Here is a 27,825-nt window from a genome sequence, read left to right as displayed (position 1 = left end):
CCTAAGGTAGCAGGGTGTGATATGCGCTTCTCAGGACAAAAGCGGTGGTGCCTAAGGACAGACAAACCGGCTGAAGCCTCTGGGGCCACATTACACTGCAAAATACAGTTGCTGGTAACCCCTAGAGAGGTATGTACACATCAGCTTTGTCCAAAATAGAGGCTGTCCCCAGGATCCAAGCTGTTCGCAGTGTTTCCTTTAGTACAGAAGTCTGGGTCCTGAAACGGAGTTGACTTTTGCATGGAGCTGCCTGACATTCTTATTCCTGGAGGTGTTTGAAGGAAATAGCACACACCTTCCCTAGGATGGTGTGGCTGCCATTCCCCTGGTACCACCAGCATGACTGATAAGCTTCCAGTGGCCCTGTAGGGAGCTAGGATTATTATTTTTTTTAGACTAGCCTCCACACCCAACATGGGGCTTGAACTCACAACCCCGAGATCAAGACCTGCATGTTGGGTCATGCTTGGGTTAGCCAGATGCCCTTTAAATTCTTTTTAATTTCTTAGGTGCTTACAGTAGCATCTCCCCCCTTTTGCTTCTGTTTTCCCAAGTGCTGGGCAGGTTCTTCTACAGCTTTGGAATGATCCACTGTTGAGCTGTGGCTGTCCTTAGTTTTTCTGAGTCTTTAGTCCATTTTCACAGTATCCTGTGTGGAGCTTACTTGTGTTTTCACACTGGGTCATGTTACTAAAAGTGAGTGTAACACCTCCACCTTCCACAATATTAGAAGGTCTGGACCTAGACATTCAGCTGGAACAGGAAGGACTCAAAGATATCCTTCACTGAGGAGATAATCCCTACAGGCAGCATAAAGGCAGGGACTGGAAAACGGTCACTACTGTGAGACACCTACAGTAGAGGTCCACGTGAACGTGGACAATGGCCAAGTTAATGAAGATAGTGTAGGATCATGGTAAACTCAAGCCCAGAGAATCTACAAAACTGGGATAAAGAACCAAGACAAAAGGCAGCCCTTTACTAGTCCTTCATTCAAATAAGCAGAGGGGACAGGAAACATGCCTGAGTTTCTGCTGCCATCTGCTGGTAGATCCACTTCAATGCAACTAGAGGTAGAAGGGCAGAATTGGAAAACCAGGTGTTCTGTTAAGATTTCCCTTCGGAGGGGCACCTGAGTGACTCTGTGGGTTAAGCTTCTGCCTTCAGCTTGGGTCATGATCTCAGGGTCCTGGGATCGAGCCCCGAGTTGGGCTCTGCTCAGCAGGGAGCCTGCTTCCCCCTCTCTCTCTGCCCACCTCTCTGCCTACTTGTGATCTCTGTCAAATGGATAAATAAAATCTTTAAAAAAAAAAAATTCCCTTTGGAAAAAAGAAATTTTGCCAGATAAGACCACCAGCAGGAAAGAAATCTGGTACCCAAAAGTTGCACTCCATTTAAAAAGGTAACTTGGTATATTTTGAGGGGTTGATGGATAAGGAGGATACGTGAAAGGCAACTAAGTCTAAATTTAAGAACAGGGACATTAAAAACTTTATTTAATAAATACAACAAATAATTTAAAAATATACTTCAATTCCAAAGCCAATTAAGAAAAGGAAGTAGAGAAAGGGGAAAAAAGGGGGACAAGATCAGAAGAAAAAGAGAAAGTTCAAGAGACAGAACAATGGTTTGGTTGGGCTGTGTGTCAGAATGTACTACCCTTTAAAATTCTGATCAAATGCTCTTGACTCCCAAACCCTTAGCCCTTGTTCTGATAGGGTAGCCACAGGAGTCTACCAGCCAGGAATGATTCTCTGGGCTCTGGATCAGAGCACGCTGGAGGCTGGAATTGGCAGGGGGAATGTTAGGGGGCAGTTGCTTGCTTGCTTCTAAAAACCATCTGTTCTAACCCCCAGGCAGGTTTAAGTAGTGCAAACTCTTAAGCGGAGAGCTCCTAGCTGCATAGTTTCACAAGTGAGTGTCCAAAGCCCGGGCCTCCGGGAGCCAGGGCCCAGGGTACCGAGGGGTCCGAAGCCACTTTGGTGAATGGGATCGAAGGGGGAAGACAGGAGAGACCAGGGCAGAGGAGCAAAGCCCCTGGCTAAGCCAGTGGCCGAGCCGGAAAACACTGCTGGGCAAGAGAGGGCTGCAGGGCAGGTAGTCTGGACACTGGATTCAACAGTTTGCCATCAGCCAGGGAAGGTGGAGCTGAGGATGCATATGGAGCAGAAACAGGAAGATCAGGAAAGCTGAGGGAAAACAGAAGAGTGGGGAGGAAGGGGGAAGCAGCTCAGCAGCAAACTCCAGGAGAAATAACCAGCAGCCCTCACAGATTTGTGATTGTCTCTTAAAAAGATTTATTTTCTCTTCTTGCCTGAATGTACAAAGGCAAAAAGAGTACAGTTTGTATATATATATATTTATATATATATATATATAAAAAACAAGGAACTTGGTAATGTACACTTTACAGAAGGGAAGAATCAGGAAGACTGAAATTAAATCCAACAGAGCAACGCCAATGGAACAAAAGCTATGAACAGCAACACTGCCCCTCCAGCCCGGGCCTCCAGCTCGCCCCAACCTGCTCCCAATTGGGGGGGCTGAGCACCAAGGCAAGCGGGTGGGCTGGGGCAAGAGGGGCTGGGGGCGGGGCCTGGGAGGGGCTTGATCCCAGGAGGGGCCCATGGCAGAGGATCATCGGAAAGCTTCCTGGGATGCCCTAGTAGTAAAACAAATGACAAAGGCCCAGAATTATGGGGCCAACTAGCTGCCCAGTTGAATCACAGGGGCAGGAGAGTAGACACTGGGATGGTGACAGAGTACACAATATAATAAGCGACATGGGTGACCTCAAAGCCCGCGAACAGTAACTCTAGCCCTTCTACAGTCTCACCCTCCCAACCCCCAAGCCACATCCTCTCACCCTCGCCTTGGAGCCTGGAGAGAAGATTCAAGAATCACCATTTCATTTCATGGGGTGCCCTCTTAACCCTTCTGCATGTGGTCTTTTGACCTGGAGACGTGTGGAAGGGATGAGGTAAGAGAAGGGAGCTTCATACATGTTTACATACATGTACAGGCAGGGAAGGGGGATGAAGGAAACAGCACACCTTAAATGAGGAAGGAGATGTGAGCCCTGAAGAGCAGCTCTCCAAGCCGTGACTGTCCCAGCTGGGGGTGAGGCTCCTGCCTTCTAGCTTCTCAGGTGGAGCCCTGACAAATGAGGTCTTGGAAAAGGCCTGGGCAGGGGTGGCTCACAGTTGAGCCTTGGTCTGGGTGTCATGGCCCTTAACAGCACACTTTGCCAGCCTTTGCTCATGGGGCAGGGTCGGGGGATCCTTGCTGAGGGTCTCATCTCTCTGAACAAGTCACAGGTACCCCCACCCACGGGCCGCCTCCCCATACAGAGCGGCTGGAGGTAGACAGCAGGTCCCTCCACAGCACTGGTCAAGGATCTGTTTCCACTGCTGCTGCTTCGGGTTGTTTCAGGGAGGGAAGACTGGACCTGGTGAGGAAAGGGGCCTGGGAAAAAGGCAGTGCTATTCTGCCATTGTTGCTCCCACCTGCTCTTCTGGGCAGCTCAGCTCCTACTCTTCTCCAGAGGCTTGATACAAGGATCAGAGAGCCAAAGTGTTTTTTAAGGAAAAGGAAAAGCTGTCCCCTTCTGCAGAACCCAAGACTGCCCTGCTAATACAGAAGTTCCTCTTCTCTGTTATAGAACAAAGTGGAAAGGGCAGGAATGTGGGGCCAGGCCTGCCCAACGGGAAAGAAAATTACTCCCAACAGTTTCTTTACAATATGTACAGAACACGCTGTAAACCAGCGCCACAGATACAAAACACACAATATTTAAAAACAAACAGGAACAGAGATGGGCACTTGGCTCCACCCCACAGGAGCCTGGCAGGGCAGCATCAGGCTGAAATTCAGAGTCATCCTCCTGGTGGGGTTGACTCAGGTTAGGTGGGGTGAAGGCGTCCAAAGAAACTACTTCTATGGATAAAAGGAAAGTCAGTGCCCGGGTGCCCGGAGCACTGCCCTCCGGGTGAGCAGAGGCAGAGGGAATGACGGGGGCGAGGGAGGCTGCTTAGGGGCCTGCTAAGTGGTCTAAAACAGTGGGTTTTGGGAGAGGGCTCAGAAGCCAACCTGAATAAAAACAATGACATGAAAACCCAGAGGAAAGTTCTATAGGTCAGAGGGGCTCCTCTTAAGCAAATGACCCCAAGCCATTCAGAGTAGGGCTCTGGGGTTCTTGGCAGGCAGCCTCTGCCAGGCATTGTGCTTACTGTCCTCTACCTCCCTGCCCAAATGGAGTCAGAGCCAAGTCCTTGCTCTTAAAGGGTCGCTTTGGCACTCTGGTCACAAATACCCCTCTCAAGCCTCGGCTGGTGTGTGTCAGTCTTTCTCAATCCAGAAGGTCAAGGCAAGATAGCCAGGGGGAACAAAGGGATGATACCTCAAAAGCAAAATAAGAGCTAAAGCTTCCCCTAGGTGGGGGAAGAAGTGACTCCAATACAGCTGCCACATCCTCATCCCTTTCCCAGGGCAGAGAGCATAAAGCCGGACTGGGAGACTGCACTTCTGAGGGGAGCAGAGAAATGTCCGCTGCCTCATAGCACAGCTCCACTGAGTACACTCTGTGGTTCTGAGGAGTAATGGCTTGAATGTGTTATCCCAGGGTGTAAGGACCACCTACCTTCCCACGGCCAGTGGCCCCTAAAACAAAAACATGTGTTACGAAGATACACAGCTTATATTGGCACACACGGGGTTATAGACTGAGCTATATAAAAGTTGTGTACTTGTATACAGAGCAATTGGGCTGTATATATTTGGGGCCCTAAATGAGGATACTCAGGTGGCTGAATGGACAGGACATCTCTAAGAACTGCTGGGTGCTCCCAGGGCCTGCCTTCTGGGCCTTGCCCTAAGGTGACCTGGCAGACTCCAAAGCTCCCCATGCTGGGGGGAATACTATTTTACCTGCCTGAGTCTTAAGAGCCAAGCATTGGAAAAGAAAAGGAGCGATCAGCATGGGGATCCCCCTGGGAAAGGCACCAAGGGGTCAGGAGGAAAGAGAGACAAGGGCAAGGAGTTGGGGGCTAGGAAGCAGCAGGACTTCGTGAGGATGCAGGTTCTGTTTCACAGACTCCATTCATGCTCCAGCTCCAGCTTACTCCCAGTATGCCTGGGGAGCCCTGTGCTGGTGTTGGGACCCCGGCCCTCTGCCTGACGGGCAGCCCAAGGCCATGGTGGGGCAAACGCCTTGGTCTTCCTTTCCAGGCTAGGCTCTGAGCATTTATATGTGCTCACGTGAGGGCAGAAGTCTTCGTGTTTGAAGACCTTGTTTTCACAAGTACAGAGAAAACAGCCCCCAATTTCTTTCCTGAGATTCTAATTCCTCCACATGCTGCCAGTTCCCAGGGCCCAAACTGCTGGGGAGATGCAGGAATCTGGTGATTGTGGTAATGACGGTGAGAGGGGTATGGCTGCTGTGCTGTCTTCAGACCTTACCCAGTGCTTGGGAGTCCCTCCCTGGGGGTGAGGGTGAGGGTGTTGGCACTGCTCAGGCAGCTGACCAGGGTCTTGGGGGAACAGAGCAGTGACTTCTCTGGGCTGAGGCCATGTTCCCCTGGTTCCTCCCCATGCCTTCATCTCCACATGGGCCACAATAGTCACGACCGTGGCTGAGAGAATAAATATTTTTGCTAAGTACCAGCTCTCCAGCTCCTGAGGAAGAGGGAGGGTCGGGGAGTCCGGGGATCTGGTGGAGGTGAGATAGCCAAGGGTCTGCCTTCGGTCATGGTAGGAACGGCAAACAGGATGATCAACACCATTTAACTGATGTCTGAATGGCACCTCCGGCACCTCCTTGGGTGAGCCAGTCCGGGCCCGTGAAGCTGACTTTATCCGGGCACTTGGTGTTCTGTAAGGGAAACATGGACAGGTAACCAGGCACTCAGCCTGCTGGTATAATAACCACCAGGTGGCGCTCTGACAACACGAACTGCAGGGGAGGCCAATTCTGGCCCCTTGGGGATACTGGTGTTGGGCAGCGCTTGTTGGATGTATGTGGCTTAACCAGAGACTGGGGAGACCCCTACGAGAGGCTTGGCCAAGGTTCCACCATTTCCAGACCACTGACCCCCACTCCTAGTCTCCATAAGGGTTCTGTGATCCAGGTATCAACTCCTCCTGCTCTACGTGTTGTCCCAAATTAAAAAGTGACTTACCGTTCTCACCTCCGAGGGGGTGGGTAGAGTGAGGGAGTTGAGCCTTGCTGGCTGGCAACAATGGCTGTAGAAGAAAGCCCTGAGTGAGAAGGAGGACATGTTTAGTGTAACACTCCCAGAACCCTCTGATTAAACACTTTTTCTTTCTAAGCTTGGTGTGGGTAACAGGAGTTTCTCCTTAAATTCCTGGCTTCCCTGAGTTTTGGGGTGCTGACAGAAAAAAAAAATCTGGTACTTGGCCAGATATAGTGACTGCGGACAGTATATATAGCAAGGCTCTATTTTTTAGCTGCTTGTTTCTCTTTGGCTATGGAATACCTGGTCCTTATTCTTCTGAATATCAAAGCCAATTTTCTAGAGGAGTTTGAGAGTCCCTAAGTTCCGGGAGAGGAAATAAATGTTCTATGCTTTAATGACTACCTGCAGGGGGCTAAGATCTGGACAGATTAGAAGCTCAACAAGAAAAAATTAAAAAGGATTCTTGCTGGGGTCCCTTGATGTGGGCAATACTACTAGGCTACTGGGATGAAGTCAAAAAGAGTTAGGGGAAGGAGGTTACCTGCTGCGTAGGGTAAGTTGTACTGTGCTGGGAGCAACGAGTAGCCCAGATGGTGGTGGTGGTGGTGTGTGGACATCAGGCGCTGAGAAGGGGAGGTGCGGGGCCGGTCCACACTCCTTTCAGCCCCGCCTGCTCCCCCGACGCTGCTACAGCTGCCACCCCCCCCAACCACCCCACAACCTCCCCGATCTCTCTCCTGAGACGTTTTATCAGTTATCTGGAAAAAAAGCAGACACAAAAGCACTACTGTGAGACACACACACACACACACACACACACACACACACACACGATGCTCCGAGTCCACATTAGGACTCCTTACAAACGCAGGGCACCTGAGAATTGTGGAGATGCCCGGTAAAGCCAATGCTAAGTCAGCTAGGCTGCACTGTAGTTAAGACCTTAACTTGCTTGCCCACCTTCTTCCAGACCCTGGATCTGGGTTTTGTTAGCAGCCGGCACCTCTTACCGTGGGAGACTTGCTCTTGTAGTGACTGGCATGCTGCTGCAAGATGTCCAGAGCTTTGGACTCTGAGCTGGATTTACAACTGACACTGGGGCTGGCTCGCGCCTTGTCGGCATCTTCACCCCCTGAGACCTTGCTGCCGTATGGGGAGAAAGAGTAGCTGGAAGGTAGGTAGGAACCTGGTGAAGGAGAAGTAAAATGGTCAGAGATGCGAGTAGCAGATGAAACTCGTTTTAGTGACTGCAATTAGGCAGGTATCAGCTTTCCTAGGCACAGGCAGAGGTGTTCCTACCACGATGTCTTCAGGCTGAACCTATTAGCGTGTCCTTTCTTTACTGAGCTATAGAGGCACACTAGCTAAGGGATATTATGAACATGGACCTCAGCTTCTGGGGAATCAACTACTCTAGAGCCTCAGCCTCAGAGATTCACCTTGGAGAGGCTAAATTATGGTGAAGTGGAAAGGTCCGAGGATTTGGAGTCAGATGACCTTGGGATCAAATCTACCTCTCGAGACTTACCAGCTGGTTAGCCTTAAGTAAAGTAACAACCCTTCTGAGCTTCAGTTTCTTTCCCATCAGCAGGAAGATACTAATGCTATTCCATAGGGAAGATTAAATGAGATCGTGTACACAAGTCATTGAGTAGTGTCTGGCCCACAGCAGGAACTTGCCAAGGTAAGTGTTATTTTTATGTGGATGGATGGAATAACAGAGGAAGGAACACCACAGGCTGAGACAATCTCCTATCTCTGTTTGAAAAGTTTACTTGTGCTATTTAGAGTCTGCCTTACAGTGTTCGACAGGATATCAAGACTAGGCTGTTCTCTCACAAGGAAGGGGGAGCTCTGGGGAGTGAAAAGAATGCTCTTCTGCCCCCAGAAGCATCCCACATGAAGCTTCAGACAGCAGAAAGCAGTGAGTACAGTTGAACAGGAGCAGTCCTGTAACGAGTTAAAAACCACTTACGTCCCTACTTTGTGCCCCTCCCCAAGAATTCAGGGATGGCAGTGTCAAGAGCTTATCTTTCCCAAGCTGAATGTTTTCTACTGGACTTCCCCCACTCTGATTTCAAACACATCTTCCCCTCTCCCACTGTCTTCCAACCTTCCAGCTGAACATCATCTTCTAAATGAATACATGCATTGTCCTGGTTTGAATTTTATTTGTTCCATGTGTCTCTCCCAATACAATTAAGTTGTAAGCTCCTTAAGAGGGAACTAGCCTTCTCTGTTTCTTTTGTATTCCCCAAGATACCTTACCCATTGCAAAAGTGTAGAGCATGTGTTTAAAAAAATCCCAGCTGAGGGAAGATGGCAGTGGTAGGGAGTTCTGCCTTCAGTTATCCAGGAAAACTGACTATAGAGGCAAAACTTAAGCTGGAGCAAGGGAGGGAGACATGGTCCCTCAGACTGTAGTCAGGGGTCATTCAAGGAGCTTGGGGCTAGACTGACCAGCTCACAGAATGTCACATACAAAACAGGGCGGTCATCTGTCCCAGGCACAGTCTGGGGGTCTGCAAGAAAACTCTGGCTCTGAAATCTGTTTCATTTCCTTTCCCAGTTAGTGGAGCGCCAAGTGGGAAGGTGGGGGCTATACCTGGGTAGTTCTGCATCATCACAGCAGGCATGCCCCGGTAGCTGGGGTGGTTGGGGTCATAGGACTGGCTGTAGGAGTAGCCATGCATGTAAGGGATGTAGGACTGGTGCTGGGTGAGTGGGGAGGACACAGGCACATGGACACTCGGTCGGGGCTCCTTGCTCCCCAGGCGGGATTCCTCTGATGTGGACAGCTTGCAGTCACTACTTGTGCTTTCCTTCCCATCCTCCTTGGAGACAGAGTCCTTACTCCGACTCCTTTCTTCCTTCAATTTGCGGTCCCGCTCCTCTTTCCACCGCTCATCCTCTGACTTAATGTCCGAGTACTTGGCAGGATAGACGTATGTCCACATCCGGGGCTCTGTTTCCTAAAAATCACAGAACGAGCACTGAGTGTTGTACAGATGAGAGTGAGATTTCAAGCGCAAGGTCACAGGAGAAACACCAGTGCAGGTTAATACTAGACACCAGTGCAGGGTAAAATCTTGGCCTCTGTTGATCTTCATTTAGAATGAACTCTGGTCCCTCCTTTTTAAAAAGCCTGCTCCCTCCCTGCCCAGGAGGAAACAAGATGTGGGGAAGGAAAAGGAAAATCCACCAGTGGGTCTTCTTTAGGAGAAAATGCATTCTGGGGAAAGGAGTCTTTGAATAAAAGAAGCTGCTCCTTTTCCAAGGAATTTTAGGTGGTTTCACTTCTTAAGAACAAGCTTAGGGGCAGAGAGTCATGAGTGCTGCCCAGCTCAGAGGAAGGAGGTCTAGTGGTGATGCCAAGAAGCATGGGAAGACTTTCGAAGTCTCATGAGCAGAACATGATGTAAGACCAAGTTCTCAGTTCTAACTCTACCTATTAAAAAACCATTTTTAAAAAGATTTTATTTTTATGTAATCTCTACATCCAACGTGGGGCTCGAACTTGCCACCCTGAGATCAAGAGTTGCATGCTCCACTGACTGAACCAGCCAGGGTCCCCACTATAAAATCTTTCAGGAAGTAACTCAGGCTGAATGGTAACTCCCTCTAGGAAATGGATAGATCATCATGAACTTACTCCATAGGAACCAAACCGGGGAAGAAACACTGGACTAGGAATTGAGATAACCTGGGTTCTAGTCCTGGCTCTGCTAGTAAAGTTGCAAGTGACCCAGAAAAATCAAGCTAACTTACCTGGGCATCTCCTGTCAAATGGGAAAAACACCTTTTACTTTTTAAAATGCTTTTTAAAAACACGAACATGATTTACAAAAGTAAAGAATCCTTTAAATTACAGATTTCTCCTGCCAATCTCTATTCTGCTGATCCCCCCACCTAAGAGAGCCCTGATTTGTGAGGAAGAGAGAAAGCCCATCAAATACTATTTGTTTCCTCCCAGAACAGTTACCTGTCGGTACCAGAGTATGGGATCCACCTCTGCCTGCCGGCCACACTCAACACCTGTCTTAGCCTCAGAGGCCTCCTTGCCTAGATGGCTGGCCTCACTCAGCTTCACTTTAAGTCCTTCTGGGGCCTGGCTGGGGAGTTTGGAGGAGTCATCTAACTTGGGAATGATGACTGACTTGGCAGGGTCAGCCCCTGGCTCCTTGGCCTTCCCGGGTCCTGACTTGACCAGGTCCGTCAGGCTGGGGGCCTTGGTGAGAGTCGGTGGAATCGACGGCTTTTGCTTCCATTCGTCCTTGAGTGCCGCCTCCCGCTCCTTCAGGCTTAGCTCGGCCTTCTTGTCGAGCCCCCGCTGCTGCTGCTCCAGGCTTTGCCGCTTCTGCTGCTCCTCGTACTGCTGCCGGTAGGCCGTGTTGGTGCTCAGGAGGTGGGTGTGGTAACTCTGGTCGCTGTAGCCATACGGGGGCACATAGGCGTACTGGTTGTAGTACAGGGACTGCATGTACATGTTGGGACGCTGCTGGATGACTGAAGGCTGCTGGCTGGAACCGCTCAGTTCTGGTTTCTTCTCCTCACAGATATCGTTCTTCACTTTCCCCTCTATGCTCTCAGGCTCTTCATCCTTTTTAGTCTTCAGAGCCTGGCTCTCCACGCCTGCCTGGCTGTTGGGGTTCAGCGCCCCGGGGCTGGACTGTGCATAACTTGGAGAGTAGTAACTCTCAAAGCCTTGGTAATACGGTGAGTCTTTGCTCTGTGGCTGAGGGGGGAAAAGTGACTTCTTAGCCCCTTCCTTAACCAACTGTTCAGGGTCCTTTGATTTGACACTGTCCACTTTGCCCTCCCCATCTTCCCCAGCATCAGATATGTCAGAGTACGCAGGGCTGTTGGTTTTGACTGAGTTGGCTTCAGCTCCATTCTGAGTCACCACATGTAAGGGAGTCAGCGGCTGGGTAGGGGTGGTGCTATCTATGCGGCTACTGCCTCCGATGGAAGGGCTGGGGGCATTGTCTGTGAAGCTGTAGATCTTGTCAGCTTCTGCCTTGATGCTAGCCAGTCGGCTTTGGTGGGGGTCTGAGGAGCCATTCAGGAGCCCCTCCATCTTCATCCCATCTCCCGATGATTCCCTGAATGGGCTTTTGCCTTCTTCTGCTCGACACACTTTCCCAGGGGTCAGAGGACTTTCAAGTTCCTTTGAAGACTCCTTCTTTTTTTTGTCTTTCTTTTTCTTGTCCTTGGCTGGAGTCAAGGCAGGGTTGACTGTGAAAGGTTCTCCCATCACAGTGGGCTTGGGCTGAATAGGTTTGAGTTGGGGGCTGTTGGGCATGGCTTGGACCACTGTGGTGGTCAAGCCTGAGGAGGAGCCTGGGCTTCCTGCTGTGAAGGTGGCGGTCTGGAAGGTGTAGATTTGCTGTGGGGGGATGGCAGGGGCAATAGGCCTCGCTGACTTTAAGCTTTTGGAAGGAATCTTTTCAGGCTTCAGACTGGAGGGTTTTTTACATTTTTCTTTTTCCATACACTTCCTTTCCAAAGAATCAAAGGCATCATTGCTTGTTTCATCCATTACTGAGGGTCCATCATCAGAGCCATCATTCGATAAGGCCCCGAGGTCTGTGTCCCCTTCCCCACTCAGCTTTTTCTTACAGAGGCCTTTTGTGCTGAATTTGCTTGAAGGAGAAGGGCTATGGGGCTCTACGAGCCGAACTTTGGGGGTAGCTGAGCGGGCAGGGGACAAGGAACCTTTTTGTGAGACGGATGCACCATTGCAGCTCCCAAGGTCTGCATGTAGGGTGGGCTCCTCTCCGTACTCACTGTCTCCATCTGCTTCCGGCTTACTGTCATCATCTGTGTGGGCATGGGCTTGGTGGTACTTAAGTCCATTGATGTGCTTATATTTTTTGTTGCAGTTTGGGTGGGGGCAGTCAATCAGGACTGGGGAGGGACAATTTCTGTCTAGAACAGTGGGTTCCACCTTGGTCCCAGGGAGGGGACCAGTGGCTGAGCCCATGGAATTCGTACGGACACGCTTGCTCCCTTTGGAGTCCTCTGAGCTAGAATTCAGCTCCATGTCTGAAAGCGGTTTGTTTTTCCGCTTAGTAGCTGAGGAAGGGCTGGCCTTGACATCTTCAGAGGTGCTACTGGCAGGTGGGCGATGCTCTGAAGAATTCTGGCTGCCCCGACGGCCTTTGCTATTGGCTCCTGCTCGGGTTTTGCTGCTGCTGCTGGTCCCTTTGCTGTCGGAGGCCGTGGCTGTCTCATTGACAGGTGTGTTACTGTTGGGACGCATGCGTTTGCCTCTACCCCGGCCATTGCGCATTTCCAAGTCACTGGTGGGGGAGTCGCAGAACCTTGGCAAAGGGCAAACACAACAGGATATTATTAAGAAGAGAAAACAACTTCAAACCAGTTTAGCTGCCTCCAGAAGAACTGTCCAGATGGTAACTATCATTTTCAATGGATATGATTTGTTAAAGGAACTTTTGAAAGCATGGGAACTGCATTAAATGGTAAGCTCCTAGGATGCTATCTGCTTGCTAGCTGTACATCATTCCCCAACATCTGGGTTCCCCAAATCCTGGCAAACTGGGTATAAATAATATGCAAAGTGCCATTTACTGAAATGCCAAGCAGAAAGGGTCCTTGTGAAACCCACATTGTCTAGTGTTCATAAAAATGAAAATGTTCCTGAGTTTAAACTCTTTGGAGATGGCTACCATCAAAAAGCAGCATCAATGATTGTTTGTTTACCTACAGGCAGACTGGGTAGACTTGGTCTCAAGGTAATTCCAGACAAAGGCTTAAACAGGATCTCCTCCCCAATGCCTATCCCACCCGTCAACATGTAATTCATTTATTCTTCTTGAATGCCAGAGCAGGAGAGTGCCTTCCCTCAACCCAACACTATCATATTCTTTAAAAGCTGGGTGTCATAAAAGCGATCCAGCTCTAACAGGATGAAGGCATAAGGGATCACTGATTAGGGTGGCTGAGACTAATATGCGCCAAAAAACTGTAAAATGCTTACCTGGGGGGTGCCCAATCATGCCGCGTGCAGTCAAGAAGTGTACCTACATATGTCTTGTTCCTCCACGTTACATTCACCACCAACATCCCTGGAAGACAAGAAGATTCTGATACAGACAAGAGCAACCCTGCTGGCCACAGACAAGAGTGTTTTTCATTTGAGGAGGATTCTGGCTCCTGTAGGAGGGTTTAGGTGGTGCTCTGGGTCCCCATGAGACACACAGGATTGGGCCAAAATATCACTATGGGAACTACCTAGTCAGCTCCATAGATTTATAAGACTTAGTGTCATACTGACATCAGAATTCTCTTTTAAAGAATAAAAATCACAGTTAAAAAGCGCTATTGATGGGATCATGCTGATAACTTACCTTTCTCATTAACATTACAAATCTGAGATGTATCTATGTATCTATGCTGACATGAAAAGCTTAACTTATTTTAACTGTGCTCACATACGACTGAGCATATATGTGCTCACGTGCGTTATGATTTGACCACAGTTTTCAAGTTCTCCTACTGATGGACATTTAGGATATTTTGAGCATTGCACTCAAATGATATCACAGTGAACACTCTGTCTTGTTCATATTACTTAAAAATGGTTTTGGATGGATAATATAGTCATACTTCTAAATTCAAAAGCTAGCAAACAAATTGCAATATAAATGAAGTGTCCCTCCTGTCACTGTTCTTCAACCTTCTAGTTCTTCTTCCCAGAAACATCCATGGATCCACATAATTCTCCAGAGAGATTTTACACATTTATAAACAAATACACATTTATATATACAATATAAACAAATATACATTCTTCTCAAATGGTAGCAAAAACAATGTTCTGTACTTCTTTCATCTAAACATATATTTTGGATCATTCCATATCAGGACACGTTGAACTACTTCATTTCAACGGCTGCACTGGAATGATTTCAAAGTATACTATAATTTATTTAATCAGACCCCTGGTGATGGACATTTAGGTTGCGTCACCATTCTGCTATTACAAATAACACTAAATGGATGATCTTGTACAATGTTTTATCTTACTTATATGAGTATTTCGGTAAGGTAAATTCCTGTAAGTAAAACTGTTAATCATAGAGCACTTGTATTTGGATCTTGTTAAATACTGCCAAACTGCCATCAAAGAAGATATACTAATTTATACACCCATTAGTAGTGCATGAGAACACCAGCTGTCCTTTTCCTTTGGCAACACGGTGTTCTCGAACTTATTGATCTTTGGCAACATGATAGGAGAAAAAGAGTGTTTTATGTACTTTTAATATTAATGTTTCTTATCATGAGTCTGTATATCATATCATTTTAAGACATATGAGATGTATTTCCTTCCTGAGTTGTCTGTTCAAATCCTTTGCTCATTTTTCTACTGAAATATGTAGTCTTTTACTTACTTGTAACTCTTAATATACTAAAATAAGCCTACTGTCTGTTGTACAAATCAGGTATTTCCCCCTGGTTTGTCATGTGCTAATGGTGGTTAATGCTCTGTAGACATTATTTGCCTTAAAAAAAAAAAAGATTTATTTATTTGAGAGCGACAGATACAGTGACAGAGAGCACAAGCAGGGAGAAGGGAGAAGCAGGTTCCCTGCTGAGCACAAAGCCCAAAGCAGGCTCGATCCCAGCTCCTGGGATCATGACCTTTGAGCTGAAGGCAGATGCTTAACTGACTGAGCCAACCAGGCACCCCTATTTACATTTTGTTTTTTTAAAGATTTTATTTATTTGGCAGAGATCACAAGGAGGCAGAGAGGCAGGCAGAGAGAGAGGAAGGGAAGCAGGCTCCCTGCTCAGCAGAGAGCCCGATGTGGGGCTTGATCCCAGGACCCTGGGATCATGACCTGAGCCGAAGGCAGAGGCTTAACCCACTGAGCCACCCAGGTGCCCGGCCTATTAACCTTTTTAAAGAAGGTTTATTTAAGTACTCTCTATATCCAAAGTGGGGCTCAAACTCATGACACTGAAGTCAAGAGTTGCATGCTGTACTGACTGAGCCAGTCAGGCGCCCCGAAATTATTGACTTTTATGTTGTTACACTTATCAGTCTTTTATTTTATAGCTTTAGAGTTTTTTGTCCTGTTTCAAAAGGTTTTCCTTATTCCATCACTTCATTAATAGTTTTTTATTATGGTTTCTTTTAGTACTTTCATAGTTTGATTTTTTTTTTTTAAGATTTTATTTATTTACTTGACAGAGAGAGAGACAGCAAGAGAAGGAACACAAGCAGAGGGAGTAAGGGAGTGGGAGAGGGAGAAGCAGACTCCCACTTAGCAGGGAGCCTGATGCGGGGCTCAATCCCAGGACCCTGGGATCATGACTTGAGCCAAAGGCAGACGCTTAATAACTGAGTCACCCAGGCACCCAGTACAGTTTGATTTTTTTATCTTTAAATCTTTGATCCATCTGAAATTCAATCTGGTATAAAACTGTTTTTTTTTTTTTTTAAAGTAATCTCCATAACCAACATGGGGCTCAAACTCATGACCAGGAGATCAAGAGTCAGATGCTCTCCTGATTGAGCCAGGCACCCCTAAACAACTTTTTTAATTTTGTTTTTGGTGGCTTATTTATCCTCTTAAGTATTTTGGTTAATTCCACATTTAGTGAAGTCAAATATTTACAGTTTATGCTTCTGATGTTTTATCACAAAGTCAATAACATTATACCACGAGACACTTTAAAGTTATTAACAAGCTATAAATAGTTTTTACATTTTTAATGGTAGAAAAAATGAAAAGGAGAATAACATTTTATGTTATATGAAATTATATGTTATGTGATCTGAATAAAGTTTTATTGGAATCATAACCACACTTACTCATTTATGCACTGTCTATGCCTGATTTCAGGCCGCAAGGCAGAGTTACATACGCAACAGAGAGAGAGGCTGCATGGCCTGCAAACCCTAAAATATTTACTACCTGGCCCTTTGTGCACAGGTTTGCTAGCCCATTTTAGATCTTTTCTCCTTTCAAATATAAGCACTTAAATGTATGAATTTCCCTCATAGCCTATTTTAGCTGCATTCCACAGGCTTTGATATGTTTTCACGATCACTCAGGTCCAAAGATCTTCTAGTTTCCCCGGTGATTTCCTTTTTGATTCTGGGTTATTTAGAAAATTGTTGTCAAATTTCCAACTATCTAGGGACTTTCCCGATATCTTTCTGTTATTCATTTCCAATATAATTTGATTCAAATACAATTTGTGGCAGAGAACATACTCTGGTATGATTTCAAACCTTTCAAATTTGGAGAACTTCTGGTCTGAAATATGAACTATCTTGAAGAAAGTTCCATGTACACCTGAAAGTAGTATCTTAAAGTGTGTACTCTATAGTTTTAGGGTTTTCTATAAATGAATGATATTATTCAAATCTACTATACGGCCACTAATTTTCTCCCACCTTATCAATTATTTGCCCCCTCTTTTTGTTTACTGGAATTTCTGTTCCTCTAGAAGCTGGATGTTCTAGATTAATCCTCTTTTTTATCTCGTACTCCTGTTTTCCACTCCTTTGTCTGTATTTTATATTCAAAGGGATTTCCTTCATGTTCTAAATTATATTCTGAAATTTCCATTTTTACTACTGTATTATTAAAAAAAGGCATCCTGTTGTTTCATAGATACAATAATGTTATTTCTCTAAAGATATTTAATTATATTTGATCCTTGAACAATAAAGGTTTAAAGTACATGGGTCCCCTTATACATGTATTTATTCTTTTTTTTTTTTTAAGATTTTTTATTTATTTATCAGAGAGAGAGAGAGAGAGAGCGCACAGGCAGACAGAATGGCAGGCAGAGGCAGAGGGAGAAGCAGGCTCCCTGCCGAGCAAGGAGCCTGATGTGGGACTCGATCCCAGGACACTGGGATCATGACCTGAGCCGAAGGCAGCTGCTTAACCAACTGAGCCACCCAGGCGTCCCCATGGATTTATTCTTTTTAAAGATTTATCCATTTATTTGAGAGAGAGCATGTATGTGCAAGCACCTATGAGTGTGGGAAGGAGCAGAAAGACTCTCAGGCAGACTCCCTGCTGAGCAGATGACCTGAGCTGAAACCAAGGATTGGACAAAACCAAGAATGTGATGTTTAACTGACTAACTGACTGAGCCACTAAGGTGCCTGCACATTTGTTTTTTTTAAATAAATACAGTACAGGAGAGCCTGGTTGGCTCATTGGGTTAAGCCTCTGCCTTCGGCTCAGGTCATGATCTCAGGGTCCTGGGATAGAGCCCTACATCGTGCTCTCTGCTTGGCGGGGAGCCTGCTTCCCTCTCTGTCTCTGCCTGCCTCTCTGCCTGCTTGTGATCTCTCTCTCTCTGTGTCAAATAAATAATTAAAAAAAAATACAGTACAGTACTATAAATGTATTTTCTCTTATGATTTCTTTTTATTTTTTAAAAAAAATTCCAAGGGGCCTAGGTGGCTTATTCAGTTAAGCATCTGAACCTTGGTTTTGGCTCAGGTCTTAATCTCGTGTTGTGGGATGGAGCCTCTTGTCAGTCTCCATGCTTGGCAGAGTCGGCTTGTCCCTTTCGCTCCACCTACCTGCTCTCACGTGTGCCTTTTTTCTCAATAATAAAATAAAATAAAATAAAATAAAATCAGTATAATTAACATACTGTGTTATATTAGTTTCAGGTGTATAATACATCATTACTAGGGCTCATTCTAAGTATACTCCTTATTTCTTGGCCCTCCTTTCTCCCAACCTTAGATAAAAACCAAACTTTTGTGTTTTCAGTTCTCTTAAATCAGTACTTGTATTTTGCTTTCTAGTTTCCAAAGTTCTATTGATTATTTTTGTTTGCAGTAGTTTTGTCTGTTTCTTAAATTTTTTTTTTTAGATTTTTTTGTTTTTTAAAGATTTTATTTATTTATTTGACAGAGATCACAGGCAGGCAGAGAGGCAGGCAGAGAGAGAGGAAGGAGGAAGCAGGCTCCCTGCTGAGCAGAGAGCCTGATGTGGGGCTTGAACCCAGGACCCTGGGATCATGACCTGAGCCGAAGGCAGCAGCTTAACCCACTGAGCCACCCAGGCGCCCCTTTTTTTTAGATTTTTTTTTTTAAAGATTTTATTTATTTACTTGAGAGAGAGCATGAACGAGGAGAAGGTCAGAGGGAGAAGCAGACTCCACATGGAGCTGGGAGCCCGATGCGGGACTCGATCCCGGGACTCCAGGATCATGACCTGAGTCGAAGGCAGTCGTCCAACCAACTGAGCCACCCAGGCGTCCCCCCTTTTTTTAGATTTTTAAAAAAATATTTTATTTACTTATTTGCCAGAGAGAGAGAGAAAGAGCACAAGCAGGGGGAGCGGCAGGCAGAGGGAGCAGAGGGAGAAGCAGGCTCCCACTGAGCAAGGAGTCTGATGTGGGACTGGATCCCAAAACACTGAGATCATGACTTAAGCCAAGGGCACATGCTTAACCAACTGAGCTACCCAGGCATCCCTTGTCTTCTTCTTCTTCTTCTTCTTCTTTTTTTTTAAAGATTTATTTTTTTGAGAGAGAGACAGAGATAGAGGACACATGAGTGACTGCACATGAGTTGGGGGAGGGTTAGAGGGAGAGGGAGAATCTCCAGCAGGCTCCCCCAACGGCTCTGATTCCAGGACCCTGAGATTATGACTGGAGCCTAAGTCAGATACTTAACTGACTGAGCCACCCAGGTGCCTCAGTCTTATCTGTTTTTAAAGAAGCCTGTGAGTTTATACCTTAAAAACAAAATCCCTTTACTGACATTTGACTGAATTATAAAGGGAGAAACTGGGAGGTAAATATGTACTTTCAATCTATCATGTTTAACTAAAATAATGCTTTTACTTTATCTGGTATATTTCTTTTTTTAAATTTAATTTTGTTTATTTGACAGAGACAGAGATCACAAGTAGGCAGAGAGGCAGGCAGAGAGCAGACAGCAGACAGCAGATGCTAAGCAGAGAGCCTGAAACTGGGCTTGACCCTAGGACACGGAGATCATGATCTGAGCTGAAGGCAGAGGCCCAACTCACTGAGCCACCCAGGCGCTCATATGGTATATTTCAAATGTACAAACTATCTAGACAGTTTCTAATTAAAACCTAATTCAGGAAAATTATCACCTATTATATATTCATTTGCTGTCTCTCTGCCATTCTTTCAATCTCTTTTATCCCCTAGGACTCCTATCTAATATGTGTTAGAGCCTCTCAAGCCATTATCTCTCTATTTAAGTTGATCTCTCATGTATTTTTTCTCTTTGTGTTTGATTTTTCCCATTTATAATTTGTTCCTAGAATTTATCTATAGTATTGAATTAAAAATTTTTTCAATTACTATTATATATATTTCAAAGATTGTCATTTACAAAATTTTAAACTGGTTAATTTTTCATATCTACATAACATTATTTAATTTCTAGCTCTTTGGCTCACAGTTTTTTTTTTTTTTTTTAAAGATCTTATTTATTTTACAGAGGGAGAAAGAGAGCACAAGCAGGGGGACCGGCAGGCAGAGGGAGAAGCAGGCTCCCCGCTGAACAGGGAGCTCCATGTGGGTCTTGATCCCAGGATGCTGGGATCATGACCGGATATGAAGTCAGACACTTAACTGACTGAGCCACACAGGTGCCCTAGACTTATTACAGTCTTTATTTGTACCACACAATGATTTCACCAGGTGTACATTCAATTCCTGGTGGTTAAATTTTTAAAATTACTTTTTACATTGAGAAAATTATAGATTCACATACAGTTGTAAGAGATAACAGAAACCCCACTGTACCTTTACTGTTTCCCCTAATGGCAACAACTTGCAAAACTATAGTATTATATCCCAACCAGTAATCTAACAATGACACATCAAGATACAAAATATGTTCCTCAACACAAGGATACCTTCTGTTGCCCTTTTACAGCTTCACTCACTTCCCTCTCACACTCATCCTTCCTTTACTCCTGGCAACTACTAGTCTGTTATCCATTTCTGTAATTTTGTCATTTTAACAATGTTATATAAATGGAATCAGATAGCATATAACCTTTTGGGACTGTCTCGCCACCCCTGCCTTACAGCATATAATTATCTGGAGATTCATCCAAGTTGTTGCATGTATCAGCAGTTCAGTCTTTTTTAGTTGGTGAGTGGTATTCCCTAGTATGGATGTACCAGTTTGTTTTACCACTTACCTGCTCAATGTGAAGGACCTCTGGGTTGTTTCCAGTTTGGGGCTATTATGAATAAAGCTGCTATAAACATTTGTGTACAGGCTTTCAGTGAACTTGAGTTTTTATCTCTTTCAGATAAATACCCAGGAGTGCAATTACTGGAACATATTATAGTTGTATATTTAGTTTTTTAAGAAACTGCCAAACTGTTTTCTAGAGTAGCTGTCCTCTTATACATTCCCACCAGACATGCATGCATGCGAGTTCCAGATTCACTGCATTTTTGCCAGCATTTGGCATTAACTTTTAATTTTATCATTCTAACAGTGTGTAGTAATGTCTCATATTGTAGTTTTAATTTGCATTTCTGTAATGGCTAATGATGTTGAACATCTTTTTATATGCTTATTTGGCATCTGCATATCCTCTTTGCTGAAATATCTGTTCATGTCTTTAGCCTACTTTCTGACTAGATTGTTTTCTATTATTGAGTTATTAAGAGCTCTTTATATATTCTGGATACTAGTCCTTTGTTAGGCATTTTCTTCTATTCTCTAGCTTGACTTTTCATATCTTAACAAGGTCTTACATAAACCAAACATTTTTAATTTTGATGAAATACAATTTATCCATATCCCCTTTTATGACTGTGCTCTTGGTGTCAAGTCTAAGAACTCTTTGCCTAACCCAACTTTTTGCCTACTAAAGATTTTCTTTCCGGTTTATGTTTTCTATTTAGGTCCTTGATCCATTCACAGTTAGTTTTTGTGTATGATTCTTTTTCCTTTGGTCTGGCCCATGATGTGCACTTGTTCTACCACCAGTTTGTTCGAAAAGGCTGTCTTTCATCCCAGGAACTACTTTTGCTCCTCTGCCGAAATCAGCTGGTTGTATTTGTATGCCTGTTCTGGGTTCCCTGTTTTGTTCCCTTGGTCTGTGTCTTTCCGTCTGCCAATATCACAGCCTTGATTAGTGTGGCTATAAAATTAGTCTTGAAATCAGGGGTCTGATTCCTCCCACTTTATTCTTTTTCAACACTGTTTTAGCTATTTTTGTTCCTTTGGCCTTCTCATATAAATTTTAGAATAATCTTGTCCATATCTACAAAATATCTTGCTAGAATTTTTATAGGAATTAACATTAAACCTGAATATCAATTTGGGGAAATCTGACATCTTTACTATGTACTCCTCATTCATTTAGATCTCCTTTGTTTTCTTTTATCAGCTTTGTGTAGTTTCAGCACACAAATCTTACAGCTATTTTGTTAGATTTACATCTAAGGATTTCATTAAAAAAATTTTTTTATTTAAATATTTTAGAGCTAGGCAGTGCACAAACAGGGGAAGAAACAGAGGGAGAGGGATAAGCATACTCCACACTCAGTCCAGAGCCTGACATGGGGCTTGATCCATGATCCTGAGATCATAACCTGAGCCAAAATCAGGAGTTGGGTGCTTAAGCAACTGAGCCACCCAGGTGCTCCAAGGATTTCACTTTTTTGAGCTATTATGAATCGTATTATATTTTTTAATTTCCATGTCCATTTGTTCATAGCTAGCATGTAATAGACCTAGAATTTATTTTTATATATTTATCCTATATTCTACAACCTAGTTGAACTTACTCATTAGCTCTAAGAGTTTATTAAATACTGAGATTTTCTATTTAGACAATCATGGAACGTGCAAATAAGTACACCTGTATTTCTTCCTTTCTGATTTGTGTGCCTTTTATTTCCTTTTCTTGTCTGGTTGCACTAGCTAGAACTTCCAGCACTATGTTAGATAAGGGTAGTGAGAACAGACATCCTTGCCTTATTCCTGCTTTTATTGGGGTAAACATTCAGTCTTTCATTATGAAGTATAATGTTTGGCTCCATGTTGGGGATACAAGGCAAAAAGAAAACCCAGTTGTTCCACAAGATTTGAGGTCCCTAGATGGACTGCCTTCTTTCCCCCACCTTCACAATTTTTTTTTTTTAAAGATTTTATTTGTCAGAGAGAGAGAGAGAGAGAGAGAGAACATGAGCAGGGGTAGGGGCAAAGGGAGCAAGGAGTAGCAAGGAGCCTGATATGGGAACCTGGGATCATGACATGAGCTAAAGTCAGATGCTTAACCAACTGAGCCAGCCACCCAGGAGCTCCCTGAACAGGTCTTTTAATGGCCTCTGCCAGTAGAGTAAATTTAGGATATCACAGTTCTAATCACTGTACCAGAAGGCAGTTTGACATACCTCTTCACAACTCCTTAGGCTTCCCTCCTCCCCCATTCAATTAACTTCTGGAAATCTCCTTTCATGAGGCTGGCTGGGGGATGGCATCTCCCCTGGCTTCAAATTCTGTCTCTTTTGGGGGCATTTTAGTTTCCAGTTACTGCTCAAAAACTCATCTCTCAGGCACCATTCTCTATTCACTGGAGGCCAACAGGCCCACAGTTTCAGCTTCACCCAGTGACTTGTATCTCTCCTGTTTTTGGTCCATGAAGGTGGTTATTTTGTTCTTGGGCCCAAATATGTTGATTTCTACTTTATATATTTTATTTCTTGCTATATGTCTGGAACACAAGGTATGTGTCAAAAGTTTGAACACAGTAAATCATCTTGATTGGAAGCCCCAAAGCACATTTTCTATGTAATTTATTTATAGAGTAAGTCTGGGAACTTTAGAATTAGACTTTACTTTGTCTTTGGTCATACACTAATAAAATGCTAGTTCACCCAGCACTCCCAGGGCATATCTGTAGTAATTCACCTATATTCATTTTCTTCTTTGATGTCGAATGTGACTGTCTAAAGATCAATGGACTTGGAATTAGAAAACCTTAGTCCAAAATTTTACTCTTTTATAGTATAACCTTGGTCAAGTCACTTAAATTTTATGCCTCTCAGATTTTTTTTAATAGTTTTTTTTTTTTAAAGATTTTATTTATTTATTTATTTGAGAGAGAGACAGTGAGAGAGAGCATGAGCGAGGAGAAGGTCAGAGGGAGAAGCAGACTCCCCATGGAGCTGGGAGGCCGATGCGGGACTCGATCCCGGGACTCCAGGATCATGACCTGAGCTGAAGGCAGTCGTCCAACCAACTGAGCCACCCAGGCGTCCCAATAGTTTTTTTTTTTTAAGATTTTATTCATTTATCTGACGGAGATCACAAGTCAGCAGAGAGGGCTGGAAAGAAGCAGGCTCCCCACTAGGCAGAGAGCCTGATGCGGGGCTCAACCCCAGGACCCTGGGACCATGACCTGAGCCAAAGGCAGAGGCTTCAACCCATTGAGCCACCCAGGCGCCCCTCTCAGATTTAAAAAAAATACATTTTATTTTTATTATTTATTTGACAGACAGAGAGGGAACACAAGCAGGGGGAGTGGAAGAGGGAGAAGGTGGCTTCCGGCTGAGCAGGGAACCTGATGTGGGGCTCGATCCCAGGACTCTGGGATCATGACCTGAGCTGAAGGCAGGAAGGCAAAGTGTTAACGACTGAGCCACCAAGGCACTCTGCCTCTCAGATTTTTAATTAATACCCCAGGATTATAATGGAAATAAATGATAGGTTTGTTAAATTAGATAACTAGCCTACGGTAGCCTTTCTATAAGTCAAAGAGAATGCTTTAGACAAGAACATCAGTACTTGCACCCTGAACTCCTGAGCAGGGCTTTAAATCTTATTTAGTCCCTGTTTTCTTTCAAATCGAATCTTGATCATAAAATCAGATCAAACAAGAGAGTTGGGGGGGAAAAAAAAGGATTATCCTACCAGAAAGTCTCACTAATGAAATGAGGGCAGAAAAGAACTTTGGTTTAGCCAAACGGATTCTAACTCAAATATTTACTGCACATCTATTATGTGCGAGGTGTTTTCATGCTCATTATCTTGTCAAATATTCACAGCCTTGTTCACCTTTTTGAACAAGGCAGGCCATATAGAGAAAGCACAGTCATTCCAACAATCCTGGTCATACAGTGATTGTTAATAGCTACTCTGCAAACAAGGAAATGAAAGCCAAGAAAAGTTAAGTAATTTATCAAAGATCTCATTATTTATTAGTGGTCAAGATATCTGTGCCTGTGCAGTTATCTGTAATGGATTCTGGATTCTTTACATAATTTCTTTAAAATATCCCTTTATTTTCATCTTAGATAAAAGACACATACAGGATTGCAGGGAGGAAAAGAACAGGATTGCAAGGAGGGAAAGGACAGAATTCCTATCCCTTTCCAGGGCCCTGACATCTTAAGGGAAATGGCAAACCTCTTAAGAAAGCAATTAGACTATATTCTCTATAGCCATTAGCAAAGTGAATTCAAATGGATGTCTCCTCCCAGTGATGAGCTCCTCTGATTACTGCATTACGAATTTGAACAGGGAAAGAGTCCACTTATTTCTAGACAATGAAGACTTAGAGATAGTCATCTCATTAATAAGGGCAGATGAGCACAGCTGTATATAGAAAGCAGCAATACAATTTGAAGATGAATGTTACTCGTGCTCTTGAAACAGCTGGGCAGGAACACATGTTTATAAATCTGTCTTCTTCCTCTAGTATAAGCTGCAAACCCTAGCAATAATGAATGAGCTGAAAAGAAGACAGGTCAGACATAGTGCTGGAAATGGAAGAGGGGAAGTGGAAAAATTCTAATATAGAAAAACAAAATGGAGGCTTGTTTAAATGTCAAACCAAACACATTTTTCTGAAGTGTAACTCTCTTCCTACAAGGTTCAGAGTTGAGACAGCTGGAAGAATAAGAGGACAGGAAGGAAAAAGCAGAAAATAACACTTAACAGACTTAGTTTCTCTATTAGGGCAGCATGTAGGCTGACGAGAAAGAAAAATTGGTTTCCATTTTAGAAAGTATGCGTGTGTGTGTGTGTGTGTTTTAAACCAGATCCGCACTCTATTGAGGTGGGTTTTTTTTATTATATTTTTTAAATTTTTTTTAAAGTCATCTCTACACCCAACATCTGAACTCACGAATCAAGAGTCACATGCATGCTCTATGGATTGAGCCAGGCAGGCACCCCTGAAAACTTCCTATTTTGAATCAGTGTTCACAAAATAAGGAAAAGCTTGGCATATTTAAAGATAATAATGCTAAAAATAGTAGTAATAAATAGTGCTTTGTTTCTCTAGATGTTTATTTTCCAAGAATCTTACAGACATAATCTCATTAAACATTACTGATTTTTATTTTATTTTTTTTTATTTATTTTTTTTTTTAAAGATTTTATTTATTTACTTGAGAGAGAGACAGTGAGAGAGAGCATGAACAAGGAGAAGGTCAGAGAGAGAAGCAGACTCCCCATGGAGCTGGGAGTCCGATGCGGGACTCGATCCCGGGACTCCAGGATCATGACCTGAGCCGAAGGCAGTCGTCCAACCAACTGAGCCACCCAGGCGTCCCAAACATTACTGATTTTTAAAGTGCTGAGTATTCTCTCTTCTTACAGTTGATAGATACTGCAGCAAAGTAAAGGGGAAATGACTAAGTATGAGGCAGTAGTCAGGTTCTGCCCATCTCAGGAAGAGTGGTGTTGAGAAAAAAAAAAAAACAATCACAAAGCAGCACTGTTTTCTTTCAGAGGATAATTCAAAGCCTCAAAACAGTTGCACAACCAAGACTGATCCAAGCACAATAGTAGAAAGAATAAATTTTTATCTCCAGGGCCCTCACTTTTACCACTTCTCCTAGCACCTTGTTTCTCTCAGGGACCTAGTACCTCCACGCTCAGGTGACTCTCTTTGCTTTCTGTTTTTTGGTTTTTTGTGTTTTTTTTTACACACATTTTTATTTTTCATTTTATTTTATTTTTTAAAGATTTTATTTATTTAACAGAGAGATAGAGAGAGAGCACAAGTAGACAGAGCGGTAGACAGAGGGAGAGAGAGAAGCAGGCTCTCCATTGAGCAAGGAGCCCAATGCAGGGCTTGATCCCAGGACCCTGTGATCACGACCTGCGCTGAAGGCAGTTGCTTAACTGACTGCTTCACTCAGGCACCCCTTACACACATTTTTAAAAAAGATTTCATTTATTTGAGAGAGACAGCAAGGGGGAGGAGCAGAGGGGAAAGTCAGAGGGAGAGAATCTCAAGCAGACTCCCTGCTTAGCGCAGAGCCCACTGCAGCTGATCCCAGGACTCTGAGATCATGTCCTCAGCTGAAGTCAGATGCTCAACTGACAGCCACCCAGGTGCCCCCTGACATTACCTTTCAAAAAGTACATGCTCTTTGACCCAACAAATCCTCCTGTGGTATTTACTCATAAATATTCTCAGTGTAAAATATGAATGAAATATTTGCTGCAGTAGTGTTTAACAGCAAAAAATGGGAACCAAACTAAAAGTCCTTCAATGAGGGACCAGTTAAACCCATTTCTGTACATCCACACAATGGAATACTATGCAGCTGTTAAAAATGAAGCAACTATAAATAAACTGCTATGGGACAAATTCTGAGATATACAGGTGAGTGAAAAAGAACCAAGGTACAGAACAGTAACCATAGTATGTTACCATCTATGTTTAAAAAAAAGTATATAATAAGGTATTTACAAGTGCATAGAAGGTCACTGGAAGGATAAATAAACTAGCAATAGCAGTCTTGTCCAGGGAGGGAAACTGGATGGCTGGCAAGAGACTCAGGCAAGAGAAAATTTTCATTGTATACTCATTTTACCTTTGAATTTTGCCCCATATGCATGTCTTATGTATTAAAAAAAAAAAAAAGTTAATTTGGTAGAATTCCAAAGATGTTCTAAAAATTCTCCTTTTAAGGGTGTGTGGGTGGCTCAGTTAGTTAAATGTCCAACTCTTGATTTCAGTTCAGTCCATGATCTCAGGGTTGTGAGATTCCCCCGTTCAATTTTCCCTCCCCATCTCCCTCAGCCCCTCTGCACCAACTTCTTCTCTAAAAAACAAAACAAACCAAAAAACCCCCAAAAACGAACAACAAAAAACTCCTTGTAGGCAAAAGTGCAGGCAATACTGGACTTGAAAAGGGCATACAAGTGGCAGGATAGACACTATCTCTGAAAAAAACCTGTCTCATTTCCTCTATAATGGTCAACCTCTCTTTACTCAATTCAGAGTATCGGAGAGATTGTGGCAGTTCTAAAATATGTCTATAAATTCTTTGATAATTCTTCCTTCAAAAAAGGAAGAGACCTAATTCTCCTCACCTTGAATGTGGGTTACCTAGCAACTTGCTTGTAATAAACAGAATGTGGTCGAAGCAATGTGTATGACTTAGAGTAGGTGATGAAAGGAACTGTGGTCTCCTCCTTGGTTTTTCTCTTGGGGAAGCCAGCTGCTGTGATGTGAGGACACTCCAGCAAGCCACCCTATGGAGAGGTCCATGAGACTAGAAACTGAGGCCTCCTGCTAACAGCCATGTGAGTGAGCCAACTTGGAAGAGGATCCTTCAAGTTTAGACAGGCTTTCAGATGATGGCCAAG

The 27,825-nt window shown here is 44.1% G+C and overlaps 1 protein-coding gene across 2 annotated transcripts in view; it reads right to left on the bottom strand.

Annotated features, from left to right (window-relative positions):
• Positions 1-1,330: 1,330 nt before the first annotated feature.
• The window catches only part of ZNF609 (zinc finger protein 609), a 226,580-nt gene continuing 200,085 nt past the window's right edge, over positions 1,331-27,825 (bottom strand). Inside the window, exons 4-10 of one of the 2 annotated variants that reach the window (XM_032342831.1) lie at positions 13,195-13,282; positions 10,177-12,517; positions 8,800-9,166; positions 7,205-7,380; positions 6,736-6,952; positions 6,177-6,240; positions 1,331-5,869 (exon numbers count right to left, since the gene is read on the bottom strand). In XM_032342831.1, the coding sequence (XP_032198722.1) occupies positions 6,182-6,240; positions 6,736-6,952; positions 7,205-7,380; positions 8,800-9,166; positions 10,177-12,517; positions 13,195-13,282 (3,248 nt within the window). In that variant the 3' untranslated portion in view covers positions 1,331-5,869; positions 6,177-6,181. Of the gene's footprint in view, positions 5,870-6,176; positions 6,256-6,735; positions 6,953-7,204; positions 7,381-8,799; positions 9,167-10,176; positions 12,518-13,194; positions 13,283-27,825 lie in introns of both variants that reach the window. The other variant, XM_032342830.1, reaches the window with a different exon arrangement.

The sequence above is a fragment of the Mustela erminea genome, chromosome 5, assembly GCF_009829155.1.
Source record: "Mustela erminea isolate mMusErm1 chromosome 5, mMusErm1.Pri, whole genome shotgun sequence".
NCBI classification, from domain to species: Eukaryota; Metazoa; Chordata; class Mammalia; order Carnivora; family Mustelidae; genus Mustela; species Mustela erminea.
This window is presented reverse-complemented; position numbering and strand designations above follow the sequence as displayed.